Below are 18,118 nucleotides of genomic sequence, written 5' to 3' on the forward strand. Positions count from 1 at the left end.
TAAACTGGATTTACACACAAAAGGACAGCATGTTACGACCCCCCTCTCACCTCTCCTGTCCTGTCTGAGTGAGACGCTGGTCTCTGCGTAACGGGCCTGATCCACTCCGTACCCCTGCTGCTGTAGGACTCTCTGGTACAACTGGACCTCGGTGTCCGTCGAGCACGCTGGCCTGTCAGAATAATGGCTTTTCCCGCACAGCGGCTCTTAGAATGAGGCACCTGAGAGAAAGAAAAGAGAAACTTTTTGGCGACTACATACTTAGGTATGCATTTCATCTGGATTGCTTCCTTTAAAGCTTAATAAAATGCACCATGAACCTAAGTTGTAGGTTACAAATGCTCAGCGAAGTTCATAACAGGGCGCTCTGGCTTGTCACATGTGGGGATCACAACACCGGGGGCTAATCAGAAAGGCAGCTGAGCATTTTAAAAGTACCCATAATGCAGTCTAGCGTGGTAATGACCTCTGTGGGTCGTCAGGTAGGGAGGAGGGTTGAACCCCTATTAGATGGGAGTAGACTTCAGACGTCTGGACTCGCTCAGAGTTTAAGGGGACGGCTACCGTAAAGAAGAAATCCGGGATATGGTTCAGTTTAGCACCAGGGGAAAGCTCGATGGCGTGAGCCTTGTTAAAAGCCATATTAAACATAGCACACGATCATCCCGTTTCGTGTTGCATAACAGAGTCGGAGGAACACAGAGTTATTTGGGCAAGAGTGTGTGACTGAGGAAGGGAGGGGAGCGTTTCCTCTGCTTCAGCATGGATGATACTGTTCCCCTTTCTTCTCTCTTTGTATGTGTTCATCGTCGTGCTGTGCTGTTCTCTTTCTCTCTCTCTCAGAGGTCCACTCCTCCTCTGCTTGTAAATGTTTCCATCTGGGAGCCTAGCCACATTAATGAAAGGGTCCTACAGTAAATGGTCAAAGTCAACCCCTGCACCCCATTATTTGCTCATTTAGCCTTCAAAACAGACTCTTTACTATAGTCCATACATTATATAGGTTAGGGATTTCAAAATAAAACCATAAACAACTTTTAATCAACAAACGCCACACAAGCATCCAATATTTATTTCTAATTAACATAAATATATTACTGTATATCTGTATAACTAACATTTATTTCAATATAAAATTACAATAATAAAATATTAGTAGTAGTAGTAGTAGTAGTTTTATATCAATATAGTACCATTTTATCTCAATAAAAGTTATTATTATTGACAATTTGTATCATTATTACTAGCAGTAAATGTAACACTTACATTTTTATCAAATGGTATGTAAATCTTATACATTTTAATTAGTGCTATCGATTAATCACATCCAAAATAACATTTTATTTTAGGGTCTCCTAACTCGTTTATTTATTACTAACGCCTTATTGTAAATGAACTTATTCTACATCTACTTATTCTACCTAATACAAAAACTTCACAACTACCTTAATAACTATTAATAAGCAGAAAATCTGGAATTTATTAAAGGGAAAAATTCTAGTTAATAGTGAATAAGTGTCCCTATTCTAAAGTGTTACTTATATTTGAACATTAAATATATATATATGTGTGTGTGTGTGTGTGTGCGTGAGATATACAATAAAATTAAGTTCAGTGTTTGAATAATACGGCACGTTGAAGAGCTTTGTGAACAAAACATCTACACTTACATATATCCTTACACTGAAGACAAATGGCCGCCCAACACATCTATAAAACCTTTGCGACCGCATATCAACACAAAAGCATCACACTGGTGGGTTTTGCGAGGGTCAACGCCACTAAAAATCCAATTTATATTCCTTTCAAATACTAGAATTCCAACTTCATCACCACCTCGAAACAAACAAGAGGCATCTCATTTCCATTCATACTTAGTTTCCACTCTTTCTCTCACTCTACATCCCCCCAGTCTGTCTCTCCTCCTCCCATCTGCTCCCTCTCTCCTGCCCCTCTGTGAGACCCCAGGCTGCAGACGCTAATCTAAAACATGCAATTACTGGACTGCATTCATTTCACCCTCCGTGTCTGCGGCCCAAGACACAAACATCATTACTTCATTAAAGCGCTGCCTAAAACAGCCCAGCGCTCAAAGGAAGTAATAACAACCAATAAGAAACGTCTCATGAAGAAAGAGGGAAATAAAAAGGAAGCAGGGAGGGAGAGGAATATATATATATAAAACCCAAAGAGCTGAGAGAGCACAATGATACATTAACTTTAATAAGATCTGAAATTAAATCAGCTATACACAAAACATTAAATCCTCTCAGGGAAATCTGCCTTTAATTCCCACCACATAAAAACAGGAGATGAATATACACATAAATATTAATTTAGTCCTCTGGTGCAGGGATCTGTGGAAGAGTAGAAATTGCTCTTTCGTGGAAAAGCATCCTCTTCGCTAACTTGTAAAGGAGAAACAAGCAGAGGTCATTTTAAACAGTGGCAACCAGACATAAAAAAAAAAACAAAAAAACATGCAAGTCTTGAATGCAAAAGTATGAGAGGCAGAGGAGATGGTGTTTGGTATGTGCAACTAAATCCAAAAGTGTTTGGACTAAAAATACTACTACTATCTTTAAAAGTCAACCTCCTAACACGGTCCCCATGGGGTCACGACTTTTTCACCACACATGGTGCAGAAAAACGCTCAAAGACATCTGCACGTGAATGCAATACTGCTCTCACACACACGCAAACACACGCTTATACAAATGAGTCAGGCGTGTTGTGTATAACACACTGAAACAAATCCAAGCATGACAACATCTGTACTCAGATTCAAACAACTCAATCCTCACACGGCCTGTGACCCAGTAAACACACAGATAAAGAACGGACCACCCTGGCAGATATGCAGAAGTCCTACACAACACCCTGCCAGAAAGTGATGGCACTACCTCGGCTGCTAAAACCTTCAGTGTCCTAGTCAGGCCTGAGAAGTTTTTCTTTATGTGTGCTTAGATAGCACTTTGGGAGTTAGTGTCCATTCCAAGATACCATTATCATCTCATAAACTCTGCTCTGTTTTCTTACGTCAGCAATCAGAGCAGAGGCATTTCAAAGAATTCTCAAATTAAATTACCGCATGAAGTGCAGGATGTGGACATTCACATCAGAATACAAAGTATCTGTAAAGTCAGAATAATTATGCAGCAGCTGTACTCCTCAAAGGCTTTTTTATTATATTATATAATATTCTATATATGTATTGATTTTGTAATAATGTGCCAATTTGCTACACTAATAATAATAATAATCCTAATAATATATTAAATATATATATATATATATATATATATATATATATATATATATATATATATATATATATATATATAATATATATACATACACATAAACATACATTTAATAATGTCTTCTGCCTTCATAATGTCTTCATTGATTACAATTTTAAATTCTGAATGTGCTGCCTTTGAAACCATTGTAACGGTAAACGCATACATTTAAAATAACGTAATGACATATAAATATTTATCTGTTTTCGATTCTTATCGGAGCTGCCTTCAAAGCTTTGTAAAACACACATTCGTGATTATGTGTTAAGTTGCTACATTCCTTGGTGACCATAAACAGTCCACCATCAGCGTAACGAAGTGCTTACTTGCCGGATGAAGTGTTTATTAGACTTTTTGTGCAAAACGCGATCTTTCATTCCTTAGAATCGGACTCCGCGATCCAGATTCAGTATGTGAACGCGGCGCGAAGCACAGCTGGGTCAGGTTAAGGTGTCCTAGACTTCTTCGAGAGATGTGGAAAGAAGCAAGAAAACAAAACGCGGGTTCTGTTAGTATTCAGAGGAGGCCTCGAACTCTGCTTGTCCATGCGAAGTGAATGGTTTACTTGGCTAAACGTTTGGCGTTGGCTCAACATTTTATTCAAGCTTTCCCCCCGCAAACTACTTCTCCCTGTTTTTCTGCGCTTTCCTCGCTCTTCCTCCCCCTCCACAAATACCTCTCCCTCTCTGTGCCACTCTGGATGAGGGGTTCTGTTACCACTGGCTCCGTGTGTAAGGTTCAGAGGTTAATCATGGCTGTCGAGAGGCCCCTATATATAAAAATAACCCTTTTTCCTCTCTCCTATTCGACACAAACCGCATCAAACGCTCTCACAGACACATAACATACCAAACCCGCCTCTATGCCACATCTAGACCCTCTAAAACAATGCGATGCATGGTGTAGAGAAGAAGTGAGCGCTACTTGCTGACCTCCTGTGCTTGTCCTCTCCCCACACATTCAAACCGGCAGACAATAAACTCTCAGCATACTTGAACGCGAGTCTCTTTGGGGAACATTCAGCCCAACAGTGATGGAGTGCAGTTGTTCGTGCAAACCGCAGGCCTAATATAGATTACAACATGTATAGCATGTGCTAGACAGTAGGTTACAGCGTCTCCTGTAAGCAATGTCACAGCCGAGGTTTGACTTTACACCCTTTATGCTGCATACAGCTATAAATAATTGCATTTAAATACGTGAATGTTGTAATATCAGGAGCATACAACAAATATTGTCCAGTGTTAGCCTATATAACTATATTTTAACTATGCATTATATGAAAAACTAAAAACATTAATAATGCATCATAAATAATTGCATTTAAATATAAGAATGATGTAACAGTATGAGTATGAATAACGTTCATTATTATATAACTATATTTTAATTATGCATTGAATTCAAAACTAAATACATGAATAACACATTAATATATAATTGCATTTAAATATGTGAATGTTGTAATATTATGAGTATAAAACAAATATTGTTCAGTATTATATAATTTCATTTAATATTAAATACATAAATAAATACTGGTCAGCACTATATTTATAGAAATATTATATATTATGCATTAAATATAAAATTAAGTATATGAAGTATATGAAAATTATTATAATCATTATAAATAACAATTATACTCTACAGTATTAGGTTCCAAAAGACATTTTGCTCATTTTATATTATTCACTAGCTATTCATTCACAATTATATACATTATATATATATAGATTTTTTTTATGTAATAAAATGTTATTAATATGCATTTATTGTATTCATTTATTAACAAACAATGAATAGAGCAGACTGTGAGATTAGTATGTGAGTAGGACCTTCCAACTGGCTGTTAAACTGTGATGTCTAAACACTACATAGTGAGGTTTATATTAGACTGACATATGGCAGCAGTCAGAGCGGTTAATCACATTCACTGTGTGTGTGTGTGTGTGTGTGCGTGTAAACACTAGAAGTTAATCAGCTGAAAACGAATGCAATTGTCTGATCTTGGATCAGAACCAGGAGGTCCAAAAGACAGACAGACGTGCCTTCATTAACATGAATGAACATCCTCGAGTGGTCTCCAGGGACGACAAGACAGCAATGGTTCGCGGAATGGGAAAAACTTTTCCTCACTTTTCACAGTCCGCTCAGCAACCGCAGGAACAGGCATCTTCTTCAAATGGACGTTATGAATATATGTTAATGCGAAATGACATTATGCAAATTCGCGCAACAAACACGATCTCACTCCTGTTGCTGAGAGGCTGCAAACCTCCAAAGAAAATGCCCAGAATCCTTAAAACTCCCACACACTCACAATCATGATGTCCACAAATGCTACGGGTAATTCTTCAGTTCCTGCCCGACTCTGTTACCTTCGTGTTTATGACTTTTATATGGCAGCGCCAGACACTGCAGGGCACAGTCCATCTCCAAACTCATCAGAGAGCCACTGATGGTCGCACAGACTGATAACTCTATCCTACTCAACACACACACACACTCAAGTAAGCTTCACTAACAGCTGATTGAAGACAGCTGTCATAGTTCTCAGTGTTGACTTCCTGCTAGGAGTTAGTTAGCTCAGGATTATAGGAAGGCATACTGCTGCAGTCCCGGCTTAAAACTAAACCTCTCTCACCTCTCGTTGCTTTCCTGCCCTCGTCTTCTGCCTCACTGACCCCAAATCTGTTTCCCAATTTCTCTCTCTCTCACTTTTTTTCCACGCTTTCTCTCTTGCGCACACACGCTCCACCTCCCCGTACAGAGGTCGTAAATAAACCTATGGCCGGGCATCCCACACGACAGCCGTACTTTATTCCCGGCATCTCTCCTCAGATCTTTCTATCCCGTACTGACATAACACTTCCCTGCAGATGTCAATCATCCCAGCACTCGAGCGAAAAGCATGTGCGCGCTCATAAATAACCCCTCCTTCATGTGCGCTTTTAAACCAATGAATGTCCAGCCTTGAGTTTCTCCTCCTGAAATACCCCCAACAAAGACAACCATCATAAATAAACAATACTCGCTGGCTATTTTTAACCGGGCTTCATGCTGAAAGTGGACGGAGACAAATATCCCAAGGCAACAGCTTTCTTGCATACGACGAGAACTTTGTTATGAGAAATATATTAACTTTTGAATTTGAACATATGGAACATCTGAAGTGTAGCGACACATCCATTGTTTTGAAATATATAAAACTACCTGAACATTTCTAGGTTATTTTTCCAGGTTATTTTTCAGAAATAAATAATTTTAGATGATAAGAAAAAAATAAAATACATAAATAGTGTACTGAACACAAAGTGAATACATAATACACAAACAAGTACATTTAAACATGACTTCTGTAATATTATGAATATATAGTATCTGAAAGTATTATAAATAAAAACTTTTTTCAGTATTATAAATAACTATTTTTATTATGCATTACATGTAAAATAAATACATGTCATGATTAATACATTAATAAATAATATTTTCCAAAAATTAATCCTGTAATATTGTGACTTAAATATCCTATTTTTGCAGTATTCTGAATTGTTCTTTTAAGCATTACATATGCACAATGCAATAATAACAACATGTAAATTGATATTGCAGTATTATGAGTATTAAAAAATGTTGCATTATAAAAATATTTTGATGCATTCAATTATTATACAGACACATAAATAATACAATAATGACATGCTGTAATATTATGAGTATCAAATAGTAAAAAAAAGTAATATTATAAAAATATATGTTAATTATGCATTAGATTTAACATTAAATACTTAAATGCTGTAGTATTATATTTAAATACAATGCTGTAATATTATTCATTATTGATTAATATATTTTTTCTACCTTTTAACAATTACACAACACATTACATTAATAAATACGCTTAAATACGTGAACTGTAAGATCATGAATACTAAATATCTTAAATATTTTGAGCATTATAGAGAAAGAAAGTGTCATACTTACAAAACTATCTGTCTGTGATGCTTCTAGCAGAGACACGAGTCTCTCTGGGTTCTTGAGCAGTAGTTTATAATCAAACACTGCAGATCCGTTCCTTTGGTCCCGCTGACTGGACTTGAACTCGGTTGTGTCCCGGTGCATGGTCACAGTGTGGTAAAACAGCCCGAGCGCTATCCCTAGCAGCAGAAGGGGACCAGTGCAGCACCTCCGGCGGAGCGCCCAGATCCCACGGAAAAGCATTCCCGCTTCTGCACAAACGTTCCTGGATAGAGTCAAGACACATAGCATTGGGAACGCGCGTTCGGTCCCCGCATCATCCCTCCGGATCACGGCGCGCTGTCGAATCCGACGCGCTGGGTTAAAGCGCACATATCTGAGGAACGCTTCAGGACATGATCGTGGAAAATCTCGAACTCGTTCGACGTGCGTCAGAGCTGGATGTGAAGTCCGGCTTCAGCGTCCAAACAGAGAGAAAAAGTTTCTCTGAGGGTTTCTTTTTTCTTCTCAAAGCTCCTGAGCCCCACGGTTGATTAAAAACACTCCCGAGCGGAGGAACCTCATGACTGAGAGTAATGATACGCCTCCTTCACGCGCTGTCAGAGAGCGCCTGCCTCCCTTTACCCGACCGCTGCGAATGTTTGGGTTTCTCAGCATATTGACTTAAAGGCCTTTTTTTGACACAGGACGTGTCTAGCGGTCAGGTACAGTCCTTTTTAATCGTTGGTCCATCTAGACGAGCGAGAGACTGCCATCAGTGTCGCGTCGCGTCTCACCGTTGTCACGATTTCTCGCGCGCATACGCGTTACGTCTTTTAAAGACCTTTATAATACTTTTACAAAACGCGCTTCCAGACCCCCCGTGTGCTTTTCATAGATATTTAAATATAAGCGCCTGTAGTAGATACTGTTTTTTTAAAAAAAGGATGTTTGGGTCAGTTCTTTTGATTTGTTGAAGTGCGCACCTGGTTCTAGTTAACCCATTTAATTCAAATATTATACATATACACGAGATCTCTATCGTGTTTATATGTATTGGGGTCATGATTTAAGAGAGCACATAAATACAGATCTTAATATATATAATATTTACAGTACTGTACCATGTATTTTGACAAAATCTGCCTTTTTGTAATAACTGGAATTACAAACGCAGTTTTTTTTTAGCCATTCAATCTCAAAGCACATTTTGGTTACAAATGGTTATGATTTAGGATTAAAGCATTTAATACAAAGAACAGAATCTTAAATCGTTCCATTTGCTTGAGGGAGACAATTTAGGACAAAAACGCATCCTGCTTGATTTACGAACAGAGCTCAATGTGTCTCCCAGTTCTCATATCCTTCCCACGCTCCTACTAAAATCAGAGGCCACCGACCGGTCGATATTTATGTTGTTTCAGGACCAAAAGACGTTGATCCAGAAACATGGCCTATTTGGCAAAATGCATTCAATCAGGCAGCGTGTACCAAAAGTTCTTGATCATTTTATTTTTTTTTCCCCCCACATCTCTCAAAACGTATCACCACATCAGTGCAGTACAGCCTAAAGACACAGACACACAAACATACACACAGGTCACAGTTGTTCATTTGTTCTATTGTACACCTTAAGAGCTCCTCTGTAAAATGAGACTCATCCTGTCCTTTAAGCGGAGCACAACACATCATCTATCCATTACACACAAATAATCTCGCAAAATGGTCACGTTCACTGACGAGCAATGAGGTGTCACTGTTGCTGTCGTAATCTGTTCATATCCGAATCCTTTAAGATTTGTCACAGCTGAATGTCTCGGGGTTTGTAGTCCATGAAACAGTTCAGGACTACAATTCCCAGTCTGCATCATGTCAATCCATACTATGCCGATATGGATTAGCAGGAGCTGCCAGATGCGAAGGGTCATCACGCATGGCAAGCCGAGGAATGTCTTGAATGTTAAAAAACATGGGCCTCCCAATACCATCTTGCCCATCCGCCTCCATAAAGATTAATGGAGATGAAGAGAAAAACATAAAAACAGGAAAAGTTTTAAGGGCAGTGTGCGCTTAGTTTCACCAGCTAAAAACGCCCAACCTGGTTGCGATTTACACAAACACACACACACACACACACGCAGCAGCCGCACCATCTTTCAGGCATCTCTCTGTCGCATCTAAACACCCTGATCGCATGGTGATGTAACATGTACACTCTCAGTCGAGGGGGACAGTCATTTCAGAGAGGTCGGCCCAGGTGATCGGGCATTTATTTGTGCCGGCTTCCCCTCCTCTTCATGGCTGCCGTACACTGTGGGCAGTACCACTTCCCTTTGGGTGCCTCGGTCAAACCTACACAGCCGTAGTGGAACCACTCGATCGGACACTGGGGGGAAAAAACGATAATATGTGTGTGTATTTGAGAAAAAACATTTCATTATGATAGCCCCCCCATTTTTAATTCTTACTAGCCAATGAAAGGTTAGATTTTATTTATATTTTCCAATAAAAGTTTAAAAAGATTAACAATGCAGATAAATTTTCACAGATTTCTTTGATCATATTTTTGGCCATGACTGTGTATGTATGTATGTATATATATATATATATATATATATATATATATATATATATATATATATATATATATATATATATATATATATATATATATATATATATATATATACACACACACACACACACACACACACACACACACACACACACACACCATTTAATTTATATAATAATTATATTTTATTAATTTAATTGTTAATAAATGTTATGTTTTTATTTAGATATTTTATTTTATTTTTTTTTTATTTTATATTTATCTATTTATTTAAAATGACTATAACATTCATTCTGATAGAATACTAGCTTGCAATAAGATTCTTATATTAACAATAGTACTCATGGCTGCTTTCTGTCATCTCTGCAAAAACAGTGGCCACCCAAGGGTCACAAAAGCAGACAGAGCTAGTGCGAGTTGTTTGAAGAGGAAATGTAGCTGCGTGTCTCTGGAGATGAAGGCTTGACTTACATCTTGGTTATCGCAGCCGACCATCTCTCCGTATGACACCTGCACAATGACAGAGAGAGAATGAAACAGAGTATACGAGACAAACACGCACATACACACCTGCAGCCGAGTGTCACGGAAGTGCGCACCTGCAAACAAAGACTATGCAAGTTTTGTCTTTGATGTCTATTCAGAGACTCACACACACACACACACACACACACACATTTCTATTTTTGATACGTTGACAAAAGCAATATTACTTTGAGGCCATAAAACAAATGCATTCACGGGGAGACAATTCTTTTGCACTCATACATAAACTAAAACACACACACACACACACACTCTCTCACACAGAATCCTTCTACAAACTGTTATTGGAGTCACACACACACCTCACCTCCTTAAACAGGTCTTTGATTTTCCTGTATGATCTTGCTTTATTGGGGATGGTTAAAATAGCTCAAGAGATTTAATTTTTTCCTTTTCAAAACATATTTGGCAATAGTTTAAAGGAATAATTAAAACTAAAATAATATCGATACTGGAATAAAAAAAAAAACCTTGATGTGTTTATTTCTGATATTCCTGATATAATTTATTTCTTTGACGCAGTGATGAATTTTCAACATCATTACTTCAGTCTTCAGAGGAACATAATCCTTCAGAAATCATTCTAATATGCTGATTTATTATCAGTGTTGAAACTGCTTCATATTGTTGTTTTTTTTTTTGGAACGTGATTTTCTTTGATTCTTTGGATGAATACAAAATTAAAGAGAGCAGCATTTGTTCAAAATATAAATATTTTATAAGAATATATACCTTTACTATGACTCTAAAGCAATGCATATTGTAACTTATTTAAATAAATGCTCTTCATTTTAACATTTTAAGCTCTGATCACAGAAATAAATTCTATTTTTAAAGTATGATTAAACAGAAATTATTTTATTTTTTTATTTTATTTTTTTCTGCATTTTTGATCAAATATATACAGCCTAGATGAACAGAATTGTGAATTGTGAAAGAATTGTGTTTGTCTTATTTTAGGCTTTTCACATCAATGTGAGAATCACAGTAAGAGCGCTACAAATACTAGTGTTGCTGGAATGCTGTATAATAGAGATTCAACGTGAACACACCTGGTTGCAGATACAGTATCTGGGTTCGTTGGGGTCATAGGTCCAGTCCACCTGACTGCTGGTGTCAGTTTCTGTGACGGTGGTCTGTACCAGCTCATGAGCCAGTGCTGATGATGATGAGCAGGATGACAGTGAAGAGGAAGAGGAGGAGGAAGAGGACTGGTGGTTGGAAGACTTAGTGTTGCCTCTGAAAAGCCAAGCAAGAAAGTTGTTTCAAATCCAACATATATCAATTAGATGTATACAATGTGTCAGAGAAAGAGGTTAATGCTTACAGAGGAGGAACAACGTACAAAAACACCACAGATATGTATCTGAGTGTCTCATTTAGGAACTGAATGAACGGCTGTGGAAACAAGTCTTACTTGGTTTTGCGTCCTGTGCGAGAGTCCGAGCTGTTGTTGGACGTGAGAGGCTGTGTGAGTGTGTTAGCCAGTGCAGAAGACGAATAACTGCTTGTGTCCCGACTCAGAGCAAACTCCCGCCCCAAGAAATCATTGTTCTTGACAGCTTCATAACTGGCCTTGAGACTGGACGTTCTCCTGCCCTCTTTCATCTGAAACACACACACACACACAAATATTAAAGATGATAAATATTAAATAAGAAGAAATATAGTTTTGGTTTGTAAATGTGTGTATTTATTATGTTAATATAAATGAACATATATACAGTATATATTTACATGAACTTGCACATCTATATATTAATATAATAAATAAATTTAATACTTTTTCTGAAATATATACATGCATGTTTGTGTATTTTTATATATGTATATAAATAAATTGTGTTAAAATATATTTTGGATGTGATTAATCAGTTAATAGCACTTACATATTTTATTTATTTGTAATATTTTAATAAAAACTTTAATAATAATAATAATAATAATAATACAAAAATAATGCATTTTTATAATAATATATACATTTCATATACATTTTATTTATTTATTTTGGAGCTTTATAATTATGAGTGTATTTTAAATGCCAAAATATTTAGTGTCAATATCTTAATACAGTTATTTTTTGATGTAAAAGAGCCTCACTGGACCCGAATACAAAACAAGAGCTTATAATGAAAACTCCAAAATGACAGAATGTATCGGTATGATTTTCATCAAGAAACAATATCAAAGTGTCTCTGTGTAGCGAACGCTGAAATTAGCATGGGTGGGGAGTCAGAACAACCTCATCTGACACGCAAATAACAGATAGGAGGAAAAGAGGACCCTCAAGAGGCCAAAAATAGTTAGAACAGGAAGCGAAGGGAGGAGGGGGTACAAAGAGATCTAGAATTAGAGGGGAAGAGGGCTTTACCTGTGCGGTGGCTTGCACTGCCTGAGCTGCTGCCATGGAAATGGCCCCGGCCCCTGCAGCGGGCCCGGCAGGAAGTGGGCTCAGGTTGTAAGAGGAAAGCGACTGGGAGGAGTTGACGTTATAAACGCTGTTTGAAGAGGACGTGCTGTTCACTCTGCAGCCTGCAACGAACAAAATATCCTTTCATATATGACCAGAAACATGATTCATAACTAATCTCTTATGTGCAGCAGGACTATGACAAATCATAGCTGCTTATTTCCCTTGACGCTGTGATTAGAATAAGGGCTGCAGTGATACTGAAAATTCACTATATTTGCAATGATTTTTTTGTAAATTACTCTGAAGAATAACATTTTTCATAATGTTCCCTACAGAATGTGTCGTTAAAATTAGTTTAACAATCCTTTCTCATAAAATGCATGCGTTTTTACTTTACAAAATGAGAGTGTTTACTTGCATCAAAATGTTTACATGAAATGTAGGTACATTTTGCTATTTACTACCATGCATAGTTTTATTGATAAACCACGTAATGTGTTAAAGTGTTCATTAAAATTAAAAACCACTTAAAATTATTAATTAGCATTTAGCAACAATGGCTATTTGATGGGTGCTAGGACAAAATAAAATAAATAATTCATCATACACTACTGTTATTAACAAGAATCTTTAAATAAATTAATAAATTCACTGAGAAAATATCCATGAAATATATTAAACGTGACAAATATAAAAAAAAAGTTACAAGAGATTTAAATGTAGAATAAATGCTGTTCTTTTGAACCTTCTATTCATCACAGAACCCAGAAAAAAAAATCAACCTTATAAAAAGGTGAAGTTTTCAACAACAATAAGAAATGTCTCTTGTCATACACCAAATCAGCATGAAAAGCTGATTTCTGAAAGATTGTGTGACACTGAAGACGTGATCATTCAGCTTTGCCATCACAGGATTGAATTTCACAATATTGCTATATTTACTGAAAGTTTAATCTAACAAATGCAATCGTGGTGAGCACAAGAGAGTTCAATAATAAAAAAACAGAATATTGTCAAATGCCTAAAAGCTTAAAGTTTACTTGGAAAAAAAATACAAATAAAAAAAGTCTTTCGAATGTGACTGACATGTTTTCATATGGTGACTCATAGGAGAGAGAAAGTATGTTTTACCTGGTGTGTTTTCTTTAGAAGCGTCTGACGTAAGTGTAGAAAGAAGGGCCTCTGACTTAAACTTCTTTTCTGGTACGTGCTCAGTAGTGTGGTGGGCTGGCGTGCTGTACTTCCTCTCTGTCCAAAAGACACACAAAACAAGTAAGAAGACTGCAACAGAAAACAAGGAGCAGTCGTTCTCTTGGAAAAGACTTACTCTCCACAGTGGTGTGTGAATGTACATGGTGGTTATTGACAGGTTGAGAAGGGCTGTCCATCTCCAATGACCCTGGAAATATATATATATATATAAATATAAAAAAACAATCAGTTGACTAAACGTGCACAGACTAGCTTTAATCCTTCTTTTAAAGTACTTACTTTACTAAGCAAGTAGTAGTTTATTTGCTACACATTAAAACATTTTAATCACACTGTCTTTAAAAACACGACGTAATTCCTAGCTTTTAAGCGTTATTTAAATTAGCCCTGAAGGAAAAAGGTGAATGACAGGTGCCACTCACGTCTCTCTAGGATTTCTGTGATGCCAGCATTATCTGCCTCCAACTCCATTTTGAACTTCGCCAACTCCTGATCCAACTTCCGCAAGTGTCTATCCACCTACGTAAAGAAACCCCATCATCAGAAAATCAATAAGAAGCAGACATATATACTGTTGTGCACATTTTGACAAGAATAAAACACACTGCTAATCCTAGTCATAACTAGTCATCCCTATAAAGCCATTGCTTATTCATCATCTGCGATGTGCTGCCACCTAGTGGAAAACCAAGTTACTCACCAGATCATAGATTTGATTGGCTAATTGGACCTTTTCATCTGCATCTTCCAAAGCTTTATAGTAGTCCTGATAAACAGAAAGAGATATGCATATGACCACTCAGTTGAAAAATTATTTATCAATGATTAAAGGAATAGTTGCCCAGCCTCAGGACATCCAAGATGCAGATGAGTTTGTTCATTCATTTCTTGGAAAAATTTAGCATTACTTCACTTGCACACTTCCTCTGCAGTCAATGGGTGCCGTCGGAATAAGAGTGCAAAAGCAATTTACATGACTGTTTTGGATTGGTTGTGCTAACATTTAGATACAGAAACAATTGCCTTTACCCTATAGGATGCAATATATGGATAGAGGACTTGTGAACAGAAATGCATAAAGGTGGATTTATTACAAACATGCAACTTTTCCATCTACAAAGTTAAAAGAGGGAACAGAGTCATGTGGATTACTATGATGTTATATCAGTTGTTTGGAACGGCACCCATTCACTGCATAGGATCCATCGGTAAGCAACTGATATAATGCTAAATGTCTACAAATCTTATACGTTGAAGAAACAAACTCATCCTTGTCATGACCTGAGGGTAAGTACATTTTCAGCTATTTTTAATTTTTGGGTGAACTATTCCTTTAAAAAAATTCACATTTGAATTCCAGTATCAATATTATATCTTATGCAATTGTTTTTAATAATTCTAAAACATGGAACAACTGAGGTGCACAGCATCTGTTCTTTACCTTTTTAATAATCTCCATCTGTTCTTCCCTCCATTCAGGCTTGTTCTTCTTGGCGTTAGTAAAGAACTCATTAACCCTCTGCTCTAGCTGATCCATTGCATCTGAACAAAAGGACAGGGGAAGGAGTGAGTCAAGAACCAACACTCGACTCAAAGAAAATCACACTGATTGGCCCGTGTAGAGCCTATGGTCAGATCACCGAATTAAATCTTTCAACAGAGGGGGTGGTGTAGCCTAGCTGGTAAAGGTCTGGGTAGATCATTAAAAGGTTGTAGGTTAAACCCTCACAAAGGGTGATCCATGCCATGAACCATAACAATTGAAGAAAAAAGAGAAGTCCAGGTCACACTCACTTCAAAACAATAATAATAATCAATAAAAAAAAAAAAATAAATAAATAAAATGTATATATATATATATATATATATATATATATATATATATATATATATATATATATATATATATATATATATATATATGTGTGTGTGTGTGTGTGTGTGAATTTATGAATTTAGATGTGAATTTAGTTTGCTGTTAATAAAATAAAGAATATTTATCTATTTTGGTGTGAATAATTAACCAGGCATGTTGTTGGGCTTAGATTAAACCTGTCAAGAACGACTACCCTTGTAATAATTGTACCATAAACATGGCTAAATTAATAAATTAAATACAATGGTCAACAAATAAATGCAATAACAGTGTGATGAAGACTATGAAGAGCCTATTCACATCAGTAGGGAGGAATCGATAGTCAGTGCACTGTAAATAATAATAATGTGTTAAAATAATAATGCATGGGAATCCCATTTTTTTTCCTTATCTGAGTTACACTGATGTTGCTCAACTTCCACATGGACTTCCACTTGATGTTGCAGGCTGATGTGAAGCGAGTGCATAATGCACGCATGCAAAAACACCAAACAAATCCCCACTAATATGAAGGACTTTCTGCTTTAGTCAAGGTCAGATGTGATGTTTTACGGCACAGGAGTGAGTTTAAACTGAATTCGTACTCTGCACTTGCAGGTCCATCTCTCTCATTTCCGTAAACCTGTCGCGGAGATCCATGGGTAGCTGCTCGATCACTGCCGGGGAGAAGAACAGAGGCGCGTTACAGGCTAACGGCTGCGACGCATTCACACGTACAAAACGGCCTTCCCAGACTCCTAACCCCTCTAATACGAACACAAACCATTAAAACAGCTTATATACTCACTCTCGAGGTAGTCCTCAAGGTACAACATTCTGGCGGAGAGAGTGTTTCAGACGTTTTTGAGAAAGGGTGTTTTTCGTCAATATGGCGTCGCAGGCAGCGGAGAACTGAAGGGGAGGAAAAAACACAAGTTGGTAGGGGAGGGGCTTACGTGAAGGGCGTGGGATGTGATTGGACGATGTATGAGTTACGCGGAAGTCGTGCGAGCCTTTTGGAATGCTTTGCACGGGATTTGTAGTTCTTTACTTGCGCAACTACATAGCTACATCGCCGATAATTGTGAGATGTAGCCGACGTATTTTAATATGGATTAACGTGCAATATACGGGTAATACACAAATGTGTGTTTTCCCCAGCAGTGGATGTTTATGTATAGTTCAAAATAATGATGTGATTTCTCTCTCTCTCTCTCTCTCTCTCTCTCTCTCTCTCTCTCTCTCTCTCTCTCTCTCTCTCTCTCTCTCTCTCTCTCTCTCTCTCTCTCTCACACACACACACACACATTAAATCAAGAATGACTGTCCTAATAATTTTACTGTAAATATGGCTAAATTAGTAGTTCAAATTACCAACGTATACACTAATATATATGTATGTATGTATATATATATATATATAGAGAGAGAGAGAGAGAGAGAGAGAGAGAGAGAGAGAGAGAGAGAGATCATGGAATCAAAAAGTATAATACTATAATATAAAACTTTTGAAAACAAGATACAATTATTTCTATTATATTTTTTCTTCAAGATCTTCTTAAGAAAATGCCAATAGTTTTGAGCAAGTTCCTTATTCTGTTTTCTTCAGTTACTAAATAACATTATTGTAGAACTTAAACATGAAAAATATAGATTTTTGAAAAAGTTTGCCTTACCATGGTTATCAGAGACACATAACGTTGTACTTCTGATTTGACTGGTTTCATGCAGTTTTGGCCTTTGGAGGGCAGCACTGACTGCGATACGGGATGACAGTTCAGACATTTGCTCTAGACACTAGACAGTTACAATTCGGCACTGTCTGTGTTTAAGAGACTTTTGTAACACATACAGTTAGAAATTTGCCCGTGGAAGACAATGTAACTACCCAGCTGTCTCTTGAGAGGAAAAAAACCTCAGCTTGACCCCGCGCTCGTTGTAGACAGTTATGACTCAGAGAAGTCGTGGTGGAAGAGGCTTTTATAAAACATCCCATTAAAACCTTTTATTTCCGAGACAAAGTTACCACACAGCTGTAGACAAGAAGTGTTCCGCAAACTGACATTGCACCTCAGCGCTCAATTTAGATCAAATAAAAATATGCTCGAGCTCATAAACAGGAAATGTGGCTCCTGTGATGACTGTTCCATCTGCATTTGTGGCAGTTTGAAAGCTATTTCTAGTTGTCTTTTTATATTTCTTCTCATCTGAGTTTCCTGGTGCTATATTTGCACACTAAAATATCAAAT

At 37.1% G+C, this 18,118-nt stretch overlaps 2 protein-coding genes across 4 annotated transcripts in view; both read right to left on the bottom strand.

Moving 5' to 3' along the window:
* cped1 (cadherin-like and PC-esterase domain containing 1) overlaps window positions 1-7,921 on the bottom strand; it is a 46,335-nt gene extending 38,414 nt beyond the window's left edge. Inside the window, 3 exon segments of the mRNA XM_043237705.1 lie at window positions 51-161; window positions 164-221; window positions 7,293-7,921. Of these exon segments, the coding sequence (XP_043093640.1) occupies window positions 51-161; window positions 164-221; window positions 7,293-7,577 (454 nt within the window). The 5' untranslated portion in view covers window positions 7,578-7,921.
* An 832-nt stretch (window positions 7,922-8,753) lies between these two features.
* ing3 (inhibitor of growth family, member 3) lies at window positions 8,754-16,823 on the bottom strand. 3 transcript variants are annotated; one of them, XM_043237845.1, is made up of 12 exons: window positions 16,678-16,823; window positions 16,475-16,546; window positions 15,456-15,556; window positions 14,715-14,780; window positions 14,437-14,533; window positions 14,130-14,201; window positions 13,934-14,050; window positions 12,793-12,921; window positions 11,804-11,839; window positions 11,439-11,625; window positions 10,312-10,350; window positions 8,754-9,651 (listed from the first exon to the last, which is right to left on the bottom strand). In XM_043237845.1, the coding sequence occupies exons 1-12, from the start codon at window positions 16,703-16,705 to the stop codon at window positions 9,618-9,620; spliced, it is 978 nt and encodes a 325-aa protein (XP_043093780.1). In that variant the 5' UTR covers window positions 16,706-16,823; the 3' UTR covers window positions 8,754-9,617. The 3 variants fall into 3 exon arrangements, with proteins under 3 accessions (XP_043093780.1, XP_043093777.1, XP_043093778.1); XM_043237842.1 differs by having other exon boundaries at window positions 11,804-11,994; window positions 12,761-12,921; window positions 16,678-16,822; XM_043237843.1 differs by lacking the exons at window positions 16,475-16,546; window positions 16,678-16,823 and adding an exon at window positions 15,655-15,770 and having other exon boundaries at window positions 11,804-11,994; window positions 12,761-12,921.
* Between the last annotated feature and the right edge of the window lie 1,295 nt (window positions 16,824-18,118).

The sequence above is a fragment of the Puntigrus tetrazona genome, chromosome 4, assembly GCF_018831695.1.
Source record: "Puntigrus tetrazona isolate hp1 chromosome 4, ASM1883169v1, whole genome shotgun sequence".
Classification (NCBI taxonomy): Eukaryota; Metazoa; Chordata; class Actinopteri; order Cypriniformes; family Cyprinidae; genus Puntigrus; species Puntigrus tetrazona.

Bases quoted from the DNA above. Each gene is read 5' to 3' on its own strand.
- ing3 (XM_043237842.1), bottom strand. From the start codon at position 16,705: ATGTTGTACCTTGAGGACTACCTCGAGA. The intron at 15,557-16,474 runs GTACGAATTCAG...CCTTTTGTTCAG, and splicing joins GATGGACCTGCAAGTGCAGA to ATGCAATGGATCAGCTAGAG. The intron at 11,626-11,803 runs GTAAGACTTGTT...TTGGCTTTTCAG, and splicing joins CGCACAGGACGCAAAACCAA to AGGCAACACTAAGTCTTCCA.